The sequence below is a fragment of the Medicago truncatula genome, chromosome 7, assembly GCF_003473485.1.
Source record: "Medicago truncatula cultivar Jemalong A17 chromosome 7, MtrunA17r5.0-ANR, whole genome shotgun sequence".
In the NCBI taxonomy this organism is placed as follows: Eukaryota; Viridiplantae; Streptophyta; class Magnoliopsida; order Fabales; family Fabaceae; genus Medicago; species Medicago truncatula.
The window spans coordinates 26238715-26260873 of NC_053048.1; the positions used below are offsets into that span (position 1 = coordinate 26238715).

At 34.7% G+C, this 22159-nt stretch overlaps 1 protein-coding gene and 1 non-coding gene across 2 annotated transcripts; both read left to right on the forward strand.

Annotated features, from left to right (window-relative positions):
• The first annotated feature begins 11810 nt into the window (after positions 1-11810).
• On the forward strand, positions 11811-13725 carry LOC120575742 (COP1-interactive protein 1). The gene is made up of 2 exons (XM_039828259.1): positions 11811-12067; positions 12319-13725. The coding sequence occupies exon 2, from the start codon at positions 12615-12617 to the stop codon at positions 13548-13550; it is 936 nt and encodes a 311-aa protein (XP_039684193.1). The 5' UTR covers positions 11811-12067; positions 12319-12614; the 3' UTR covers positions 13551-13725.
• Positions 13726-13733: 8 nt separating this feature from the next.
• On the forward strand, positions 13734-16548 carry LOC25498288 (uncharacterized). Its single transcript, XR_005643220.1, has 3 exons — positions 13734-14073; positions 14393-15271; positions 16350-16548. It is a non-coding gene; the product is annotated as an uncharacterized protein (transcript).
• Positions 16549-22159: the final 5611 nt, after the last annotated feature.

Sequence of the window (22159 nt, forward strand, 5' to 3'; positions counted from 1 at the left end):
AGCTGAGCTAGCTTGAAATCAAGATGGTTTTGAACTGAATGCGGATGAATTCAGCCCAGACTTCAATGCAAGTGTCTTTGAGGATTCTCAGATGAAAATGATGGAACAATTCCTTCAACTCAAGTTCAGAATGTTCAAGCAAACATTCTTCATGAACAAAGCACTCCAAGGTTTTTCTTATTGCTGCTTGGACTTCTCCATCTAGACGAGAAAGTATTTCAAAGAAAGAGAAACATGCTCTCTTCATTGAATCTCAAAGTGAGGGATATCATCGCATAAGGTACACATTTATTTGCACTATAATGAATATGATGATTGAATGCATCAAATTTTGTCATGTCTAATATGTGCATATATCAAATGTTTGAACTTAAATGCAAATAAGTGTTTCATACTTTGTTCATACTCCTTTCATGATGGTATTATACTCATTTACAACTGCACATGTCATAATTGATGATTGAAATCATTGCATGATGTCTTATGCTTTAACAAGATATATTAAGGGTGCATTGAAAATGAATTAGTGTTCTTATAATTGAACAATGGGTTGTTTCTGTTATGTATAAATTCATGCATAATATTCTCTCATTATTTGCCCCAAAATTCTTTCTTAACTATCATGTTAAATGTTAAATGTGTTACATCATTTTGTAATACTTATCTCTTCACATTTGAAATAAATGACTCTTAAGCATTTCTATCCGAGTTATTGACGTGAGATGCAAACTAAATCATCATTGTTGTTAAATAATTCATAGGAAGATTTATGTTTGATCATAAATGTTAAATCATGATTGTTCATTGATATGAAACATAAAAATGTCTTAGTTTGTCAAACTTCAGAACAATCTGAAACGTGAAGATTTCACTTAACTTTGATATGGTTTATGAACATATCATTCCTCAAACATGATTTTAAATGAATCTTATGTTTGAATTTATCATTAGAAGATTTTTTATATACTTGATCTTCATTATGATGTTGTATGTGATCTTGTTATAATCTTCAAAAATTGCTCTAAGGTCTGCATATTTTGTTCTTTGACTTATATTGGCCCTGCTTTGAGCATAAAACTTTGTTTTAAGCATTTTTGAATAATTATCTTCCTTTAATTACAAAAATTGAAGACAAAGATAGAGTTGTAAACATCAATGGCATGTCAATATGTGCTAGATTTCAAACATGTGCAAAAGAATCATTTTTAACTGCAGTTAAAAGGATTCTTAGATATCTAGTAAGTACTACTGATCTTGGCCTTTGATATAGAAAAGGTTCTAGTTTTGATCTTGTAGCCTATTGTGATGCTGATTATGCTGGAGACAAAGTTGAGAGGAAGAGTACAAGTGGCTCCTGTCAATTCTTGGGACAAGCATTGATTGGATGGTCTTGCAGAAAGCAAAACATCATTGCACTCTCTACAACTGAAGCTGAGTATGTATCTGCAGCTAGTTGTTGCTCTCAAATCTTGTGGGTAAGAAATCAGCTGGAAGACTACTCTCTAAGGTACACAAGTGTTCCTATTTATTGTGATAATACAAGTGCAATTAATCTTTCTAAGAATCCTATTCAGCATTCTAGGTCTAAGCATATTGAAATAAAACATCATTTCATTAGAGACCATGTTCAGAAAAAGAATATTGCATTAAGTTTTGTTGATACTGAAAATCAACTAGCTGACATTTTCACAAAACCCCTTGTTGAGGATAGATTCAATTTTCTTAAAGAAAAATTGCAAATCATAAAAAAAAATCCCAATAAAGATTGATCACTGATCACTAAGGGCCTTGGACTAAACCCCCTGATGTTGTCTGATCCAAATCAGATTTATTCACATCAATCAGAATGTTCATTCCATCAGAATGTTCATCAGAATGTTCTTCAGATTGTACTTCAGAATGTTCTTGAAGTCAAAATCTTTTGAAAAAACTATTTGTTCAGTCCATTCATAAGATCAGAATGTTCAAACATTCATCTGGTTAAGTCTGTTCTTAAAAGATCAGAATGTTTAACTTTTGGATTCTGGGTCAGAAAATCACACGCGTAGGATTTAGTGTGTTGATTATCCAGAAATCTCTTCAAAATCTCAAGTATTAAATGTTTGATTAAGGTTTGTTATGTTTAAGCTATATCCATTAGGCAAAGCTTAAAAATCATTTCAACCACTCTCCTTCCATCTTGTCAAACGGCTAGTTCTTTCTCTCTTCCACAACTTTTCAGTTTTTCATCTTTTCCAATAAAACTGCCAACACCCTTTCTTCACTCCTCCAACTGCACGCTTGGCTCTATAAAAAAGTCTATCATTTGTTCAGATTTTTTTATCACACTTCATCTTTCCCAAACCACCTTTTTCTCTAAATCAAAACCAAACCTAAACCACTTCTCTCATACTCTGTTTTTCACGAACATGGCTCGAACCAAAATTTCTTCTCGTGTTCGTTCCCAATCACCACCAAACGCTGCTAATGATCAATCCTCTGATCATTCTCCTCTAAACGAGACCCCTCTTCACACCATTTTGCAAGATGTCATCATCCCTGCGTATGACACTTCAAAATCATCCAAACCAAACACTTCTAAAAAGCCAATCAGAAGATCCCAAAGGATGAGAAAGGGATCATCGTCTAAGCCAACCACTACCCATGTTGATTTAGTATCTGATAATGAAGATAAGAATGGAGTCTCTGATGAAGAGAAATCTGAGAAAAGTGAGGAAAAAGTCTCAGGAAAAGGTAAAGGAGTTGCAGAAGAAGCAAGCTCTGAGAAGACTGAAGAAACTCTCCTTCAGATGGCTAAAGCTGCAAGGATAGTTTATCAAAGAAGGAAGCAGATTGCAAAGGAAGCACAGCCTTTGCCTGAAGAGAAAACCTCCTCTGAAGATGAACAAGAAGCAGAAACAGAGGAAGAGGAAATCGTTCCTAGGAAACGAGGAAAAGGCAAAGACATTATCATTCTTGCCTCTACTCTAAAGGCTCAAAATGCTGAAAAGATGGCCAACAGACCCATCAGCAGAGCTAAGTATTTTGACTTTGAAAGTCTTAAGACAAAAGGATGGAATCTGAAGAAGTTCACAGATCCTCAAGGCTGGTCAAGTTTTGTTTCCACTCAATGTCAGACTTTTCCAGACTTGGTAAAGGAATTCTATGCCAACATGACTGTAAAGGAACACAATGAAGAAAAGTTCCTGGAGTCCACAGTCAAAGGAGTGAGAATCCAAGTTTCTCAGAACCTTTTTTCAGATATTCTGAAAATCCCAAATGAAGGTAATGAACTGTACAATTCTTGGTTCTCTAGTGTAGGAGTCACACGTGAACAACTCTTTGAAGAGTATATCAAACCAAACCATGATATAAATTCCACAAATCTTGAAGATACACCCAAGATTCTCCACAACATGATCAGGCATACTCTCCTTCCTAGATGTGGAAGCTTTGAGGTTATCACTGATACTGATCTCTGCATCATTTATCACCTCATAACCAAAACAAAGATAAATCTGTGTTTTGTCATGCTCCAACACATGATAGATCAATGCTACTCCTTCAAACAGAAAGTTGCTGGGTTGCCATATGGGATGCACTTGACACCCATATTTGAAGCTGCTGGAATTTCTCTAGACAAAGAAAAAGGTCAGGATACCTTTATGAGATTCACAGCCAAAACCATTAGTCAACTTCACATCACAACTTCAAACATGCCTATTCCTCAAAAGACTGGATCAGTTAAGAGACTTGCTGATCAGAAAGTTCAGGAAGTAAGGAAGAAGCAGAAAGTTGATAAGCCTGCCAAGAAGGAAATTGGTTCAAGTTCTCAGAAGGTTGAGAAAGGAAAGACTACTCCAGCTCTTGAAGTCTTTGCTCATGTTGCTGAACATGCAAGAGAGCTAATTGAAGAAAGCCAAGAACAGTTTGAAGCTATGCTGGGTAAGAAAGCTGCTGAGAAGGTTGGAGAATCTGATGCTGACCATCAGAATGTTGAAGACTCTTTGAATCAAGGTGTTGAAACACCCTCTGAAGATATTAGAGTTGAAGAAAATACTGAGCTTCAAGCTCAGAATGTTGATGATGATACTAGGGAAGTTGCAGAAATTCTAGTATCTGACTCTTTTGGAAGCAAAAATCAATCAATGGATGTTGAAGAAGAAGCTGTGTTGGAACAAGTAAATGTTGAAGCTCATCCTGATTTCGATCTCAACATTGAAGACACTACAAATGATCTCTATGAAGAGCTCTTTCAAGATGCTCAGGGAGAAAACATTCAGCAGGATGATCAGAATGTTCAAAACAACACTGATCAGAATGTTCTGGAGGATGTAGCTCAGAATGTTCCTACTACACCTGTTGAGCAGCTGTCAGCAGATCCTAATCCTTTGGGTTCTGGATCTTTGCCTTCTGAGGAAGTTCAGCTTCTTGCTCAAACTGGTCAGAATGTTCAGAGAGATCAGAATGTTCCATCTACTCACAACATGGAACAGGCTCAGTTTGTGAACCTGTCAACATCAACAATGGGGTCTACTGCTTCAATAAGCAAGTATCTGGTGTCTTCCCTACCAACACCAAGTACCATTCCTTCATTCACACCACCTCCACCTCCACCTCAAACCAAAACAACTCAGAATATCCCAAATATGTCTTCCTTGTTTGACTTTTTAAACACTTTTGTAACAGCAAACAAAGGAAAAGCTGATGTTTCTGGTGATGCTGCACCTGCCAAGCCTTCTAAGGTTGAGAAAATGGCTGCAAGGGTTCTAAGAGTTGCCACTAAAACTCATAAAATTGTGTGTGCACTTGCTAACTGGACAAGGGATGTTCAGGCTCCTGGTTTAGCAGTGGAGAAGCCTATCTTTGATGATCCAACAGTTTTTGAATCTGAACCATCCTCAGATTCTGGGGATTCTACTCCCTGAATCATTTCTGGTCCTACTCCCTAACCTTTTTGCAGATGACTAAAGGGGGAGAAGCTTTAGGATTTTATGTCTTTAAGTTCTCTAAGTTTAGGCCCTAAGTAGGCTAGTGATCAATAGTTATTGAAGTCTTATAAAACTTCATTTTTGCTTGATCAAACTTAGTTTATATGCTTTTTTGTTTTTGAACCATGTTCATCATACAAATTGTATTTCATGAAAGATATTAATGAATGAATTTTGATGTTGGTTCAAATTTGCATATTCTTATTTATGCTATGGATTATAAAAATGAGGGGAGCTTTTTAAAACTTCTAAAAACTCATAATGGATTATAAAAATGAGGGGGAGCATTAAAATAAAATTTTCAAGCTCTAAAATTCTTCATTTATAATCAAAATCCATAATCCTAAATCATAAGTTTATCATCTTCAAAAAGGGGGAGATTGTTGAGGCAAAATCCCTAATTAATTTTGAAGATAATAAACTTTAATGATTAAGGATTAAATGGACTTTGATTAATTCCTTGGTATTTAACTTGTGCTCTTGAGTGTTTTCACTAAGACATGAACAAGGTAAAATCAAGGACATTAAATCCATGAACTAACTCTGATGTTCAGAAAGTTAGTTCAGAATGTTGATCAGAAAGTTGATCAGAACGTTCTGATGAGAGTTCAGAAGGTCGTTCAGAAGCAACCCAGTTCAGAAGGTTGTTCAGAAGCAACCCAAATTTATCAAGAACATGAAGAGCATGCAAGTACACTTGACATGAATAAAAGGTCCAGAAAAGTACATCTGCATGGATCTATCAACAAATAAAGGCATGGACAAGGATCTATGTCAAAAGGATCTTTAATGTTCATCCAAAACTATGAACAATAAAGTACTAGGAATATTCCAAAGAGAATATTATCCTAGATGATGCATTCACTGCACTTCAGTTGTATCTTACTATTAGGTTTGATTACATTAAAAGGAGATTTTGCATCAGAGATAACGTGTACTCTGAGATAAATCAAGAAAATCTCTTTGAAGCATGGGCCTGAAGATTGCAGATCCACTATCCTCTCTCTCCTGCACCAAATCCAAGACAGATTTGGTTCAACTTTATCCTACTTTTTCAAGCAACTTTTGATGCATATGGAGAAGTAACTTTTGAAGGATAAAACTTGAACATATCTCATGTCACGTATGGAATGGACCCAGAAACTCATCTGACATTCATCCTTGATGAACACAGATGAAGAACATCATGAATATCAAACATTCTGATGAAGAACACAACAACATTCTGATGTTCATCCTGGGAACTCAACAACATTCTGATGTTCAGAATGTTCACCCAGATTTTCAAGTAAAAGCTTGTGGGGCCCAGGACACGTGGCATAACACCATTGGTCACCTTACAACGGCTATATGAGCCCAAAGACTCTATAAATAGAGATCAAAGGCTCAGCATTACTTGCACCATTGCAAAGCATACAAGAAAACAACAAAGATTGTTTGAAGCTCTTGCAAAACTGAAATTGATCAATCTCTAAGGCTTTCATTTACTTAGTGCAAATCAATACTCTCTGTTATCTTAAAGATAACTTCTTCTTCCTCCTTTGTTTGTTTATCAAACATTCAAACTCCACACAAATTGCAAAGCATACAAGAAAACAACAAAGATTGTTTGAAGCTCTTGCAAATTGAAATTGATCAATCTCTAAGGCTCTTGTTTCCTTAGTGCACATCAATACTCTTTGTTATCTCTTTAAAGATAACACTTCCTTCCTTTCTTCTCTTGTCTGATTTCAATCATTCAAGCTTCAAACATCTTGTAAAGTCTCATCTAGCTTTAGGGGTACTAAAGTGTTAGTTTGAGCTAAAGGTGCAAAAGTCTAAGTGGGTAACTTAGCAAGAAGAAAAGAAAGTCTCATCTAGCTTTAGAGGTGCTAAAGTGTTAGTTTGAGCAGAAGGAGCAAAAGTCTAAGTGGGCAACTTAGCAAGAAGAAAAACAAATCTCATCTAGCTTTAGGGGTACTAAAGTGTTAGTTTGAGCTGAGTTTGTAAAAGTCTAAGTGGTTAACTTAGCAACAAGGTGCAAGCCTGCTGAGGCTTAGAGAATACAGAATTGTAATTGTTCAGGTGAACAAAGATTGTAAGATGCAGGATTTGAGAGGTTATCTCAAGCATCATAGTGGAAACTCTCACAAGATTGTGAGGAGTGGACTAACCCACATTGGGGGAACCACTATAAATTCTCTGTGTGTTGATTCTTTCTTCCCTATACTCCTTACTTACTGCATACACAACACACACAAACACATTTACTTTATTAAACTGTTTTTGCACTCAGACATTAGAACGCTCTGAAGTCTGCTTTTAACTTAACCATTCCAAGTTTCAACTTGAGAATCAATTTTAAGTTATAGGTTTAATTTTTAAAGGGTCACAATTCAAACCCCCCTTCCTTGTGACTGTTTTATCTACTTCACCTCATGCCCTGCTGATGACTCTATGCGAGAGGTGGCATCCCGAGACCAGCACTTTTCACATACCCTTGGGGGAGATGACTGTGACCTTGGATGATGTCGCATGTCTGACGCATCTTCAGATTGAGGGGCGAATGTTGAGCCATGGGAAGAAGATGCTGAGACATGAGGGAGCGACACTACTGATGAGGCACTTGGGTGTGTCGCAGCAGGAGGCGGAGAAAATTTGTGGTACGGAGTACGGTCGGTACATTAGTTACCTGAAGCTGAGGAAGTTATATACGAGGTACCTTGGTAGGGCTAACGTGTTGGCGGATACGGAGGATGCAGAGGAAGAGCAGATCATTGCACAATAGTGGGATCGCCTGACACCTATGACATGGTTAGTGTCACTGTTGCCTACGCTGATGCACAGATGGTCCAGGAGGAGGTCATGAGCCCTCAGTAGTGGTTTCAGGTCATGAACCATCTTAGGGAGCAGATTGCGTCGATCTTGACCAGGGGGCAAGGCCAGAGGCCGAGGAGGAGGCACCAATAGTATCAGCAAGACCAGGACCAGGACCAGTAGTAGTAGTTTGTTTTTTAGGACTTCTTTTTTAGTTTTCGTATTTTGATGACATTGATTTGTACATTCGTATTTTGATGACATTACTTTTAATTTCATGAGATATTTTACTTTGTTTAATGGTATAAAAATGTTGGTTTAATTAAGTTGTGCATTTGAGCCAATATTTGTTTTACTGTTTGAACCGTTATGCGTAAAATAAACAGGTACATATGTTGTGTTTTGTGTTTGAAACACATTGCATGTAACACCCCTACTAGAAATTACCTAGGATATCTAGCATGAGTGTTAAACTTGACAATGGATACATTAAAATTACAACAATAAAAATTTCCTCTGAATAAGATACAAAAAAAATCTCGTCTTATACCTCTGAAGTAACACTAACACTACTGACGCGAAACTTCAAGCGACTTCTGCTTCTTCATCACGAACCATCATGTTGTATAATATAACTTGTACATCTGAAATAAATAAAAAGGATTGGGGTGAGACAAAATGTCTCAGTGAGTTCCACCTATCCTAGGCTGTAGGCAATCTCGGGGAACCTACGATCGCCATCTGTTACTAAACTCAACCCATTTCGGGTTTATATGATTTTATTATGCAAAACTGAGCACGATAATGGGATAACTAGAATCACTATCTGAAATACTACATCGATTAAATAATAAATACAGTCATACTCATAACTTTAATCATAAACATAACCACCATAATCATAATAATAATCATAAACATAAATCCAATATATCGTATTCTAGTATAGCTTATACTTTGACATACTTATCTGAGTATGTCTCTGATTCTTTTTTTTTTTTTTTTTTTTTTTTTTTTTTTTTTTTTGGTAACAACTAGTTTCTTCTAACTGAGCTGGAGTTCCGTAGTTCCGTAACTAAAATTCATCATTTCCAATGATTGGCAAAATGCCAATAAGATATGGCTTCGTAGCTAATTCATACTAAACATAATTTTCATGTTAATATGAGTATCATTAGTTATACATTTCATTATATGCGTATATATCATATTATCTCTTCGTTATGGCGAACGGTAACTCTTTCATTATTGTTACTATGAGCCGTACCTCATAGGCTACATTATCTCTTCGTTGTAGCAAACGGAGTTTCACATTCGTTACTATGAGCCGTTCCTCATAGGCTACATTATCTCTTCGTTGTAGCAAACGGAGTTTCACATTATTTACTATGAGTCGTTCCTCATAGGCTACATTATCTCTTCGTCGTAGCAAACGGAGTTTCACATTCGTTACTATGAGCCGTTCCTCATAGGCTACATTATCCCTTCGTTGTAGCAAACGGAGTTTCACATTCGTTACTATGAGCCGTTCCTCATAGGCTACATTATCTCTTCGTTGTAGCAAACGGAGATTTTATCAAATTTATTATTATTTCTTTCTTTCTTTCTTTCTTTTTCTATGATCATGTTACTCATTTCAAGTTTTTCTACTCATTTCCATTTTTATGTGATTTTCTATAATTCACTGTGAGCATATTACTCATAGACTGTATTTCAAATCATTACCATAATTATACATATCAATTGTCTAGATAAAATTTCCCTCCAACAATTATGCTAACATAAACATACTTATTAACATAAAAGAGATTTTAGAATAACTAATAATTGTACTAGTTCAGAAATAATCATTCTACTATCTCATATCTATTCTGTTTCAAATGTATCATTCATATAGCATAGTTGTCATGCTTGCACAAAAGACAAGAAATCATAAAAATGGCCTAATTATTCATGTTATCTCATTAATCTAACATAATCATAATCCATTCCCAAAGGTGGGTTCTAAGCTAAAGGAACTCACCTTTAATCCTTTAAAATGGCATAGGCTCGTCTCACTTTTGCATTTCAAACCTCAACCAACTTCATGCTCAACCATAAGGGCATTTATAATTAACCTTGTTTGAAATAAACTCTTACTGAAATAAGCTTCCCACTTGAGATTCCACTTCAAACCTTGAACCTAGCAACCAAACAAAACACCACCATGAATTTCCTCTCTTGAACTCTTTCCCTCTTGCTTGAAAAAAATGAAATTTTCCCAAAGTCTAGAAGGATGGGTAGATGGCTGATTTGAAGGAAGAGGGATTAATTTTTGAAGCTTACTTCTTGGTCTAATCACTACAAGGGACACTCTTAAACAATTTTCGTGATGATTTCATGAAGAATTAATGATTTTTGGTGGATTGGGTGAGGAGAGGTAGAGAAGACGTGAGCTAGAGAGGAAGAGAGAAGAAAAATCTGAAATTTGGAGAGAGAGAAAGATGGAGAAAAGGGTAGAAATTTCATGTTTTGTCTTATTTGTATCCTTAGGTAAGAAATGACCAAAATGCCCTTTTCTACACTCTTCTTCAAACTAGAATATCCGATAAAATATCGTAAAAGTTTTAAGCGAAATACTTCATTCCCCATAGTCCGTTGAAATAATATGTTTCAGTCCTGAAAAGTCTTATGCACAATTACCATTTTGTCTGTCCCTAAAAAAAATTCCAAAGATAAAATAACTGATACTGAATTTTTACATGCGGGGTATTACATTGCAGGTTCAAGAAATGAAGCTGCTGCCTCTGTCTTGGCTTCAGGACGCTTCGGCAGTTAACTGTCGAAGAATTCCTCGATAGTTAACTGCCAAGGAAATCCTCGGCAGTTAACTGCAGCCGGTTTCCACAAACTTCGGCAGTTAACTACCGAGGGGCATTTAGGTAAATTACTCGTGTGTCTCAGCCAAACAAAATGTGTCAACAACAATTCTCTGTAGTTAACTGCAGCCGGTTCCAAACTTCGGTAGTTAATTGTCGCATGAGCATTTTCGTCTTTTACATGTGTTTTTCAGTCCTATCACATGTGTCAACAACAATTCTCCGAAGAGAAAACAAGGAAGATATAACTTAGGCAACTTTGATCATAATCATATTTAATTATGAGAAATTCTTGTGTAGGAACGAACCTAACCTATTATCCTTACAAACAACAAATTGAAACACGACACATCGTTGTTTTTCCACCATGAATGATGTTGGTGGTGAATGGTGATGGAAGATCACGAACTAGTGGTGGTGGACTAGGGATGGCAATGGGTACCCAATGGGTAGGGTACTACAGTGCCCGTCCTCATACCCGCATTTATAAAAAATACCCGTACCCGTGCCCGTACCCTCGTGGGTAACAACTTTAGTCCCCTTCCCCATACCCTATGGGTACCTCAGTGCCCATACCCGCACCCATTACCCGCACTTTAACTATGAAAAAAAAAATATCACAAATGAAATAAAACTACGATCCCAATTTTTTAAAATTAACTCATAAAATAATATGAATCGTGGTATTTAGTCAAATAGAAAACATCCAAAAAGTTATACACCGGCATGATGGAGTTGTTATTGTATTAAGCAGTTGTTTGGTTTAAGTTTAGGTTTAGGCTGAAATAGCTAAATTAATTAATTAATTATACATAAAAAATAAATAAATAATTTATGATATTATATAAATATGTATTTGCGGGTTGCGGGTCTGGGTAGTATAGTATCCTTACCCGTGCCCGTACCCATTTAATTTTGTGGATATTACCCGTACCCGTGCCCAGATCCATAAAAGCGGGATTTTACCCTATCCATTGTGGATATTTTTTGCGGGTACCCATTGGATTTGGGTCCAATTGCCATCCGTAGGAGAGAGAGAGAAATGACTAGTTGATTTATTTATTTTATAATTATTTTAAAAGAAAGCAACGACGTGTCATGTTTTAATTTGTTATTTATAAGGATGATAGGTTAAGTTCGTTCCTACACAAGAATTTCTCTTTTAATTATTTGCCATTTTGGAGTCTCTTTTGTGGAGCATAACTTCACACAACAAAACTGATGGCAACCAAAAATAACAAACAATCTTCGCTTTTCTCTTCTCTTCTCTTTTGTTTCATTCATTTCATTTTCATTTTCACTTTCAAAATACCAACAAATTTCTAACTACACTTTTTCCATTTTTCTCTTCTAGGGTTTACTCTATTTTTCAAGAAGAAGAAGATAACACAAAGCTTGTCAAATTTCAATCTTCACAAATGGAACGGAACGGCTTGCTAAAAAGTAAAAACCTCAACTTTTTTCTTCGTTTTTTTTTTTCTATATTTTTCATCAATATCATGCAATGTTTAAGTTATTAAATGTGTATACTTGAAAAGTTTACTTTTTTTTACATGGGTATTTTTTTTGAGTATTTTATAGTATTTATCGATTCGTTATTATGATTATACTTCTGGAAGTATAATATATTATTTGATTAATGTCCTGGAATTTTTTCAAAGTTAAAAGGTTGAATTTTTATTTTTTCTTCCCAGGATTTTGAGGTGTTCTTGTAATTGCTGAGAAGTTACAGTTTCTATAGTTGAATGGATGTTGTTGAGGCTTTTGATAAGCCAAAGTTCTGTGTTGGTGATGGTGATGATGATGATGAAGAACACTTAAATTTAAATGGCTCACATCATTTGATAAAAATACATCGCAATCAGCTTCTCGTGAAGAAGAAGAAGAAGATGATGATGATACTTTATCATTATGGTTTCATAAGAAGAGGCATACAACTACACTGCCAGTCAAGAGGGTATCCGATGTCAACAATTCCTTGTGTGGTTCGATGAAGAAATCCAAGGTGTCTCCAACACCATATGATGATGTTCCTGCCATGTCAACTGATAAATCATTTTCCACACTCAAAGAAGAACTTGTGTTGGTAGAAAAATCATTTGAGGATATCAGAAGCAAGACACAAGTAGAAGAGAGGAGATTGCAGTCCATAAAGAGAGATATTGAGGATTGCTGCGAAGATCTTGAAAATAAGAAAAAGGAAATTAGTTATGTTGGGAGAATTAACAAAGCTCGCAAGAAAATGCAGGGGGAAACTAACAAATGTGTCAAGGATTTTGTAGCAAAGGAAGGGCAGCTCCGTTTGATGGAGGACTTGATTGGAGAGCGCAAGAAAGAACTAAAGACAAAAGAGTTGGAACTTCATCAAGTCATGGATAACATTTCAAAACAAAAGGAATTGGAAAGCCACGTGAAGGAGCTGATGAATGATTTGGTATCAAAACAGAAGCATTTCGAAAGCCATATTAAGGAGCTTGAGTCGAAAGAGAGGCAACTTGAAGGCCGATTGAAGGAGCATGAATCAGAAGAACAAGAATTTGAAGGCCGAGTGAATGAGCTGGAATCTAAAGAGAGGCATTTCAAAAGCGAGGTGGAGGAGCTCAATACAAAATTGATGCCATTGAAAGGACAACTTAAGGAGCTTGCCTCTAAAGAGAAGCAACTCAATGGCCAAGTGAAGGAGCTGGAATCTAAAAAGAGGCAGTTTGAAAACCGAATCAAGGAGCTTGAGTCAAAAGAGAAGCAGCATGAAGGCCGGATGAAGGAGCATGCATCAAAAGAGAGAGAATTTGAAAGCCAAATGATGGAGCAGCAATCTAAAAAGAAGCTGTTTGAAAGCCAAGTGGAGGAGCTTAAATCAAAAGAGAGACATACTCAAGGACAAGTTAAAGAACTTGAGTCTAAAGCGAAGCAACTTGATGGCTGACTGAAGGAGTTAAAGTTAAAAGAGGATGAATTTGAAGGCCGGGCGAAGGAGCTCGAATCTGAAAAGAAGCATTTCGAGAGCCGACAGAAGCGGCTCGAAACACAAGAAAAGCAATATGAAGAACAAATGAAGGAGTTCCAGTCAAAAGAAGAGGAATTCAAAGCACACGTGAAGGATTTTGAATCAAAGGATGAGGGGTTCGAAGGTCGAGTTAAGGAGTTCAAATAAAAAAAGAAGCAATTCGAAAACCAAGTTGAGGACTTCAAATCAAAAGAGAAGCAACTTGAAAGCCAAGTCGAGGAATACAAATCAAAAGAGAATCAAATTGAAGAAAGGTGGAAAGAACTCGAGTCAAAAGAGAATAAGTTCAAAGTACTGGTCAAAGAGCTCAAGTTAAAAGAAGGAAAAATCAAGGATCCTGGTTCAAAGCTGGATAAATTTGATGGACAATTGAAGGAGTCTGAGTTGACAGAGAAACAATTTGAATCATTAATAAACTATTTTGATGAGGAAAAAGCATCGGGTAAAAGTTCTTATTCATCTAGTTTATAGAAGGAGTTTCATTTCAGCTGTTTCTTTTTATGATGTTGATATTTTTAATAACCTGATCTACATGTTTGGATTATATAAGTGCAACTATTTCTAGTCTTGTTTATAATTATTAATCAATTTAACACTGTCTTTGGTGATTCAGTTAAGCTTCTATATTGACTTTGACTATAACAATTAATATAATGATTTCCTCTCTCACCCATACATTCCAAAAATCCATTTGTCATCTTCATTTGCTGTTGTTTCTAAAAATATGAGGGATCTTAATCCTCTGCTATCCAAATATGCAGTTGCATCTAGCACGGATGATCGATTAAGTCCAACCATTGATGGAACAAGTTTGCAGTTGCTCCCAAGTGATGAACTGAGATTCTAGTCAATCTGCAAGAATCTGTTAGACCTCTCATAAAGAAATATTATTCAAGGAATAGAAACAGAAACAGAAACTGACTTGGCAGTTTCTGTGTCTGTTATGGACAGTTACAAGTTTCTGTGCAGTAGTTATTATTTAACAGTTATTGTGTGCAGTTATTTTCTAGAATGTGTATTCTGTTATATAAATAAAGAATAGTCAGACTTAATAGTTATCTTAGAATTATTGTGTGGTTCATTGGAAAAGGAGAGACACAAGGCTCTCGGAACCTTGTGAGTGTGTACTGTGAATATTTCTGTGTAATTTCAATTCATTACAAGTGTGTGATTGTATATTTATCTCTGATTAGGAAACCTTTCCCCAGAGAATATTCAATAATAAACAATAATATTCAGTTGTTTATCCTATTGGTACCAGTTTCTATCAGAATCATCAGATCCAACAAAAGTTGTTTTGGATATAATACAAAACCCAATTATTCCACGATGTAACGAGGGAGACCATGCTGTTATTGATGGTAGCAGTGTCTTTCTGCTAGAACAACTGATGAGAATCTCACCGAAGATTAAACCTGGTGTAAGAGAAGAAACATTGAAGCTAGCACTTGATTTGAAAGCTAACATGAAAAGTACTGAAAATTCTCTGGTGGTTCTTGGTTTTCTACTGCTTTTGTCAGTTTATGAATTGCTTACTTATTTTGATGAAGATGAAGTCTTGGAGCTTTTCGCATTTGTTGCTCAGCACAAGACAGCCGTGGAACTGTTTCAGACCCTGGGTTTTGCAAATAAACTTTCAGGTATGTTTTAATTTAGATATGGTCTGGTCAGTCACCGATATCTCTCTTTTTGTCTCTATGTTTTTGTATTTTACATTATATGTTTATCAAATCCATATTGCATTTTTGGATCTTATCATTTATGGTGTGTTGTTTTGGCTTTTTATTCTTGTTGAAAATCAGTGTAAACTGTGTACTTATAGAAATTGATAGAATGTTGATTACATGTGTAACTCTTATGAGGTTTTTATGGATCTTCTCTTGAACCCATTTTGTTAGTGTTATCTCTTGATGCTTGAGAAAAAATTATATACAACATATTTGTGTGATTATACAAATGTTCTTGATGAGGTTCAAATTTTATATCCTAATTTGAGAATGTGGAATCTTAGAACCGTGTTTCACATCTGTTTTCTTAATTTGGTGTCTGGTTCTTTGGATGAACATGGAACCGTTGAGTATGTCTCATTGCTCCTGGAATGTCCATGTAGTGTTGTATTATGGATAATGAATTCTAAGTGGTACATCGAGTTGAACACAAATGGAGCCAAATTGGAAAATATAGCTAATGTATAAGTTTTCTGTGAATCTCTTTGAATTTATTTGTGTATAATAGTCTTATAAGATTCTGTTTTTTATCTGCTATCAGAATGAGGTGGTTATGGCTATTCATGCTGAAAATCTAAAGTTGTTTGAGTATGAGATAGTAAAGGAATGGGTGAAATGAATCCTTCTAAGAAATAGGACAACTCACAACTCATGTTCAAATTTTATAAATTCAAATACTTTTAGATGATAAGTAAAAACTTTGCAGGATATATACAAAGATACTCAGATTGATATATTAAATGTTGGTAACTTGGTACGAAATGGAACTCGTGTAGTTGGCTTCATTTTGTTTCCCCTAACAGTTCTATCATTTGTTAAGAGAAAATTGACATCATAGTGTTAATGCTTGGAAAATCAAATAGACTTCAAATTTATCTCTCTTCATGGTGGATTTTGAATTATTCAGTCCAATTTTCTTGGTTTTTTTGTTAACTAGAACTTATGTTTTCTGGTATGTTTTGATGAAGTGAAACTTTCTTGTACCTTACAGAATTTTTTGAGGATCTTATCAGGAAGAAACAATTTGTTGTGCTTACTGCTTGGCTGAGAAGAATCAAAAAGTTTTTGTTCTAGAAAAACCTAATGTAAATAAATGTGGTAATGGTACTTCCTGCTATTTATTACAGAGTAACAACATGGCTCACTACATATGTCGTTTAGTTGCTTTAAGAATGCCTCTAAGTTTATGTTCAGCAACTTTTTGGTTTTGGTTTTAGAATGGTTAACTCACTCTAGACAGATTTAATGCACGGTTGCACATCATGTGAAGTGAATAATTTTGAGTGTTTGGTTAAAATGAAATGGAGGGATAGGATTTGGTGTCAAATAAAATTACATGTCCAATCCAATAGTTAAAATCCAATAATAAAATTCATTTACATAATAGTACTAACGCTACAAAAGTACACATGACTACATTACATGTTTTTGATTGTTGAAAGACATGTTCAAACTTATCAAACAAAATCAAGAAATTGACAGTCCAAAGCAACACAAATAGAGCGACTCATTCCCTTACACAACAATGAAATGTAAGACATCTTTGAATATGGTTGCTCTTCTATTGCATTCACCATTTTTAATTTGATCTTTCACTTCCACTTCCAGTCATTGAACATTCTATTCAAAATCATTCAAATTTCAAATGATTGTTTAATAAATTGGATTTTGTGGAATTTTCTAGTGAAATTTTAGCATAAAAATGTCTTTCATGAAAACATGAGATTTCTTGAGATTGTTTTTACTCTCTCTCTCTCTTCATTTTATCGAGTTCTTAAAATTCATAAAATCTTTTGAAATATTATAAATCCATAAAATCATCTTATGATTTAAGTCCTGATAGTCTTTTGAAATCATAAAAGTCATTAAAATCCTACAAAATCTTTTAAAATCCTCGAGACTTTTTTAAGCAAAAATTATCCTTCAAAATCCTAATTCAATACACCCTAAGAACAAAAACTAAAACCAGCTTGTTGAAAAAGCAATACACTTGAAAGTTCACCTCAATAATTTATGTTACACAAGTATAATCAAACCAAAATCACAGTTATTTCCATTCATAGTCAACCAACTTTTCTTCTTGGTTACTGATTATTTCCATTTGCTCGTACAATTGATACACATTTGTATCGCACATCTTTTAATTTTTTTCTTCCCTGGATCACCAAATATGCAAAAGAGTTTTGTTTTTAACAAAAAGTTAAATATATGGAAAATCACATACTCCTAGAACTCCTAGCTTTGATTCTCTGTCGTTTCATTTGTTACATCACCATGGTTCCCCTCCACTTAAAAGTAATTGAGGGACCACTTTTTTACATTTTTTTTTTTTAAACAGATGCAAACTTTTTTACATTCAATGTTTATTATAATTGGCAGTAACAATGGGGAGAGAATAACGTTATTGCCTTTGTATATACTTTCAATAACAAGGTGACGTTAAAATGTAATTTTGGTTAGATGATGTTGTGGTGCACCAATGATAAATATAAATAATTTCTTAAGTATTTATTTTCTCATAGATATCTGCTTTGTAAAACTTATGCACATAATAATCAATATAAACAATGCTTTACACTATAACAATAATTGAGGTGCAAACCACACTTTTTCAATATGTCTACATTATTATCAACAAAAAAAGTCTATATCATTATTAGTCACTAATTTAATCAATTTTTTTTTTTTAATCACATCTTTCCCAAAAACCAAATCAAATGTTACCTATAGCATTATTTTCATTGCATGCAAGTGAAAGAAAAAAAGCTTTACAGCCCTTGTGAATTTATAAACAGGGACCCTTTTCATTAGTTTACATCACTCCACCTTCAGTGGTGGGATAGGCCATCCTTTTACATTTTTCTAATTTTTACTTTCATCCAAGGGTAACAGGGACAAGTCGAAGTTGTATCCTTTTAAGTTGAGAAAGGGGGCTATATAAGGTATATATACTCTCCTTTTACATTATTTTTTCCATTTTTCCTTTCATCCAAGCGTTACATGAAAACTAAGAGCCTTTGTATTATGAGAGAACAAATGAATGAATAATTCTCATTGATTGTGAATGAAGTAAAGGTACAACTTATATAGGAGAGCTAAAATACTATAGTAACTAACATATACTAACTGTATTCTAACATAAACCCTAATACAGTTATGTAAGAAGTAACTAAAGGGATAACTTGCATAACAAGTTATCACTATGAATAAGCTCTTTCATCACTAGTGTCTTCACTATGTAATAGCCTCCCACAAGTTGGAAGTTGATAAATATCTACCAATCCCAACTTGGATAGCAATGTATGAAAAGGCTGAGGTAGCAATGCCTTTGTGAGGAAATCAGCAGTTTGAGCATGAGAAGTAATAGGAAGCAGTTTCATCATACCAACTTGCTGTTTCTCCGTAACCAAATGGCAATCAATCTCTAAATGTTTTTTTCTTTCATGAAAGACTGAATTAGCTGTAATGTGAAGGGCACTCTGACTATCACAATAAAGAACTGGTGGTTTAACACATGATCACTGTATATCCTAAATGAGGTAAAGAAGCCGCTGCAGTTCACAAGTAGCAACTACAAGTGCTCTATATTCAGTTTCTGAGGAAGATCTAGATACAGTTAATTGCTTTTTAGTGCACCAAGAGGTGAGGGAATTGCCTAAGAAAAATCATTGACCTGAGATGGATCTCCTAGAGTCCAGACACCCTGCCCAATCAGCATCTGAGAAACCTAGAATTTGGAGTGTGGAGTCTCTAGGGAAGAATAAACTTTTGCATGTACAACTCTTAAGATATCTGAGTACTCTCATAGCAGCATTATAGTGAATGTGTGTAGGTTTGGAGAGAAACTGGCTCAATTGTTGTGTAATAAAGGTAATATTAGGTCTTGTAGTATTGAAATAAAGTAACTAACCAATTAACCTTCTATAAGAAGAAATGTCTTCATAAGGTGGACTTGAATCACTATGCAGTTTTATTGAAGGATCAGAAGCTGTGGAGACATGATCAGATGTGGTGAGACTTGAATCAGCAAGTAAATCCAAGCAGTACTTTCTTTGGCATAGGGAAATCCCTTGTTCAGAATGAGCAACTTCTAAACCAAGGAAGTATTTTAATTGGCAATGATCTTTGATTTTGAAAGAGTTGTGGAGAATGGTTTTGATGTTTTCAAATTCAGAAAGTGAATTGCTTGCTAAGATGATATCATCTACATATACAAGGAGAACTGTAAATTAAGAGGATGATGATTTAGTGAATAGGGAATGATTAGAATTTGTCTGCTTGAAACCTTGAGCCACAAGTAATGAAGTAAGCTTTTCATACCACTTTCTGCTAGCTTGCTTCAATCCATAGAGAGATTTTATTAGTTTACAAACTTGATTTGGTTTGGAGGTTTTAACACCTGGAGGAAGTTGCATATACACATTCTCTTGCAATTCACCATGAAGGAAAGCATTATTGACATCAAGTTGGTGAATGAACCAATGATTAATGGAGGCCAAAGCAATAATGAGTCTGACAGTTGTAAGTTTAGCTACAGGTGAATATGTGTCAAAATAATCCAAACCCTCAATCTGATTATATCCCTTAGAAACTAAACGTGCTTTGAATCTTTCAATGGATCCATCTGCATGATGTTTAATCTTGTAAACCCATCTGTAGCCTATTGGTTTGATGTTTGGAGGTAAGTCAACAAGTTTCCAAGTACTAGTTTGTTCAAGAGTTGTAAGCTCAGTCTCCATAGCTTTATTCCAACAATCAAACTTGCTAGCCTCAACATATGATTTGGGCTCAATATGAGTAGTGATAGACAAAGCAAAATGAAGATGAGCATTAGACAGTTTATTATATGACAGAAAATTGGAAATAGGATAAGTATTGATAGTATTAGAAGATGATGAGTGGCAAACATAGTCTTTGAGATGTGGTGGTGGATGCTTAGTTCTTGAGGATTTTCTGGTAGAAGACTCAACAATAGTGTCAATGAAGGAAGGAGAAATAGGAGAGGTTTTAGGTGAAACAGATGATGAAGGAGATAACTGAGATGAAGAAAATGGAAAATATTCCAAATTCTTCACAAAAGAAGAAGGACAAGGAAGTATATGATCATGGAAAACAACATTTTTAGAAATGAATATTTGTCAAGAATGTAAATAAAAAAGCACAGACTCTTTAAAACCTGACTTGTACCCCAAGAAACAACATTTTCTAGCTCTAGGGTCAAGTTTAGATCTTTGGGAAGTGATTGTGGAAGCATAACACAGAGATCCAAACACTTAGCTTTAAAAAGTTTGATATCAGGTAAAGAGTCTTATAAAATTTGATAAGGAGTTTGATAGTCAAGTAAAGGAGTAGAAACTCTATTAATCAAGAAAAATGTATGATTGAGAGCATAACACCAAAATTGTTTGGGGAGTTTGGATTGAAAAAGAAGGGCTCTGGCTACATTAAGAATATGTCGGTGCTTCCTTTCAACTCTAGCATTTTACTTAGGTGTTTCAACACAAGATCTATGATGAATGATGCCTTTGGGCTTTTGGCGTTATTTGGGCCTTCCCAGGGGCGTTGTTTCCGGCCTTGTTTGTTGGGCTGGGGGGTGCTCAGAGGTCTTTTGCGAGTATCTTTTGAAGGTTTCGTTGGTGTATCTTGTACAATTTTCTCTTCTTCTTTATATATATATATATATATATATATATATATATATATATATATATATATTTGCCATTTAAAAAAAACAACAATACGCCAAATATTTTCACTTGAATAATTCAATTGAAATGTTACATGAGTTGATTTATGCTTATTTCTCTGGGTAGCTAAATGATGCAAGTAAGAAAACAAGCTCGGTGCGGTACTAGGGGCGGATCCACCATAAGGCATGGTGTGGCACTTGCCACACCAGATTATTCCCCATATTTTTTTCTTCATATAATAAACCTAAACAATTCCTTATATATAATATATATTGCTAATTTGACATGAATGTTCACATGTCATAGCGGATTGAGTTTGTACACGGTTCAACACCCATCAGCATCACTTTTCAATGTTTTTTTTATTTTTAAATATTAACATAAATAAAATAGTTAATCACAAAATGTGGGTTATGCTTAAACCAATTTGCAGTATTTTGCTTCATAGTTTTTTTTTGCTACATTGACATCAAATGTGCAGTACACATATCAAGTGTCATTTTTTTTAATTGAATACAAATTTTCACTACTAGTGCTTAACTAGCAGGTATATGAAAGGAAATACATTTAAAGAGTTGCATGCGAAATAACAAAACATTCCTGAACTCAACCCAATTCTTAATATGGGACTAACATCATCTAATCTAATCTAATTTACTCAAAATTCAAAAGGTACATGCCCACTAGGAGGAAAGGTAGATTTGATTCCTTGTAGATAAACTTAAACTATTAATTCTACATTTAATGATAATAATTAATAAGCAGGGGTTTATGTACAGAATCCTCGTGAATTTAATTCAATTGGTAGAAAAAATGCATAATATATATAAGATTTGGGGTTCAAACATTGGACACAAAAAAACACATAGAAACCTAAAAATTGAAATTTTATTTAATTTGTTATTGCTTTAATCAGATAATCTCAATATAATATTTCAAATCACCAATTAAACACTTTACAAAGTGTTACATAAAAGCTTCATTTTAGTTTAAACTTGACAAAATTATGACCAAAAAAGATCTTATTTTTTTAATAGGAAAAATGCGTTGCTTTTTTCTTTACAGAAAATTTAGAAAATGTATTTATAAAATATGAAATTTAGGAAATATG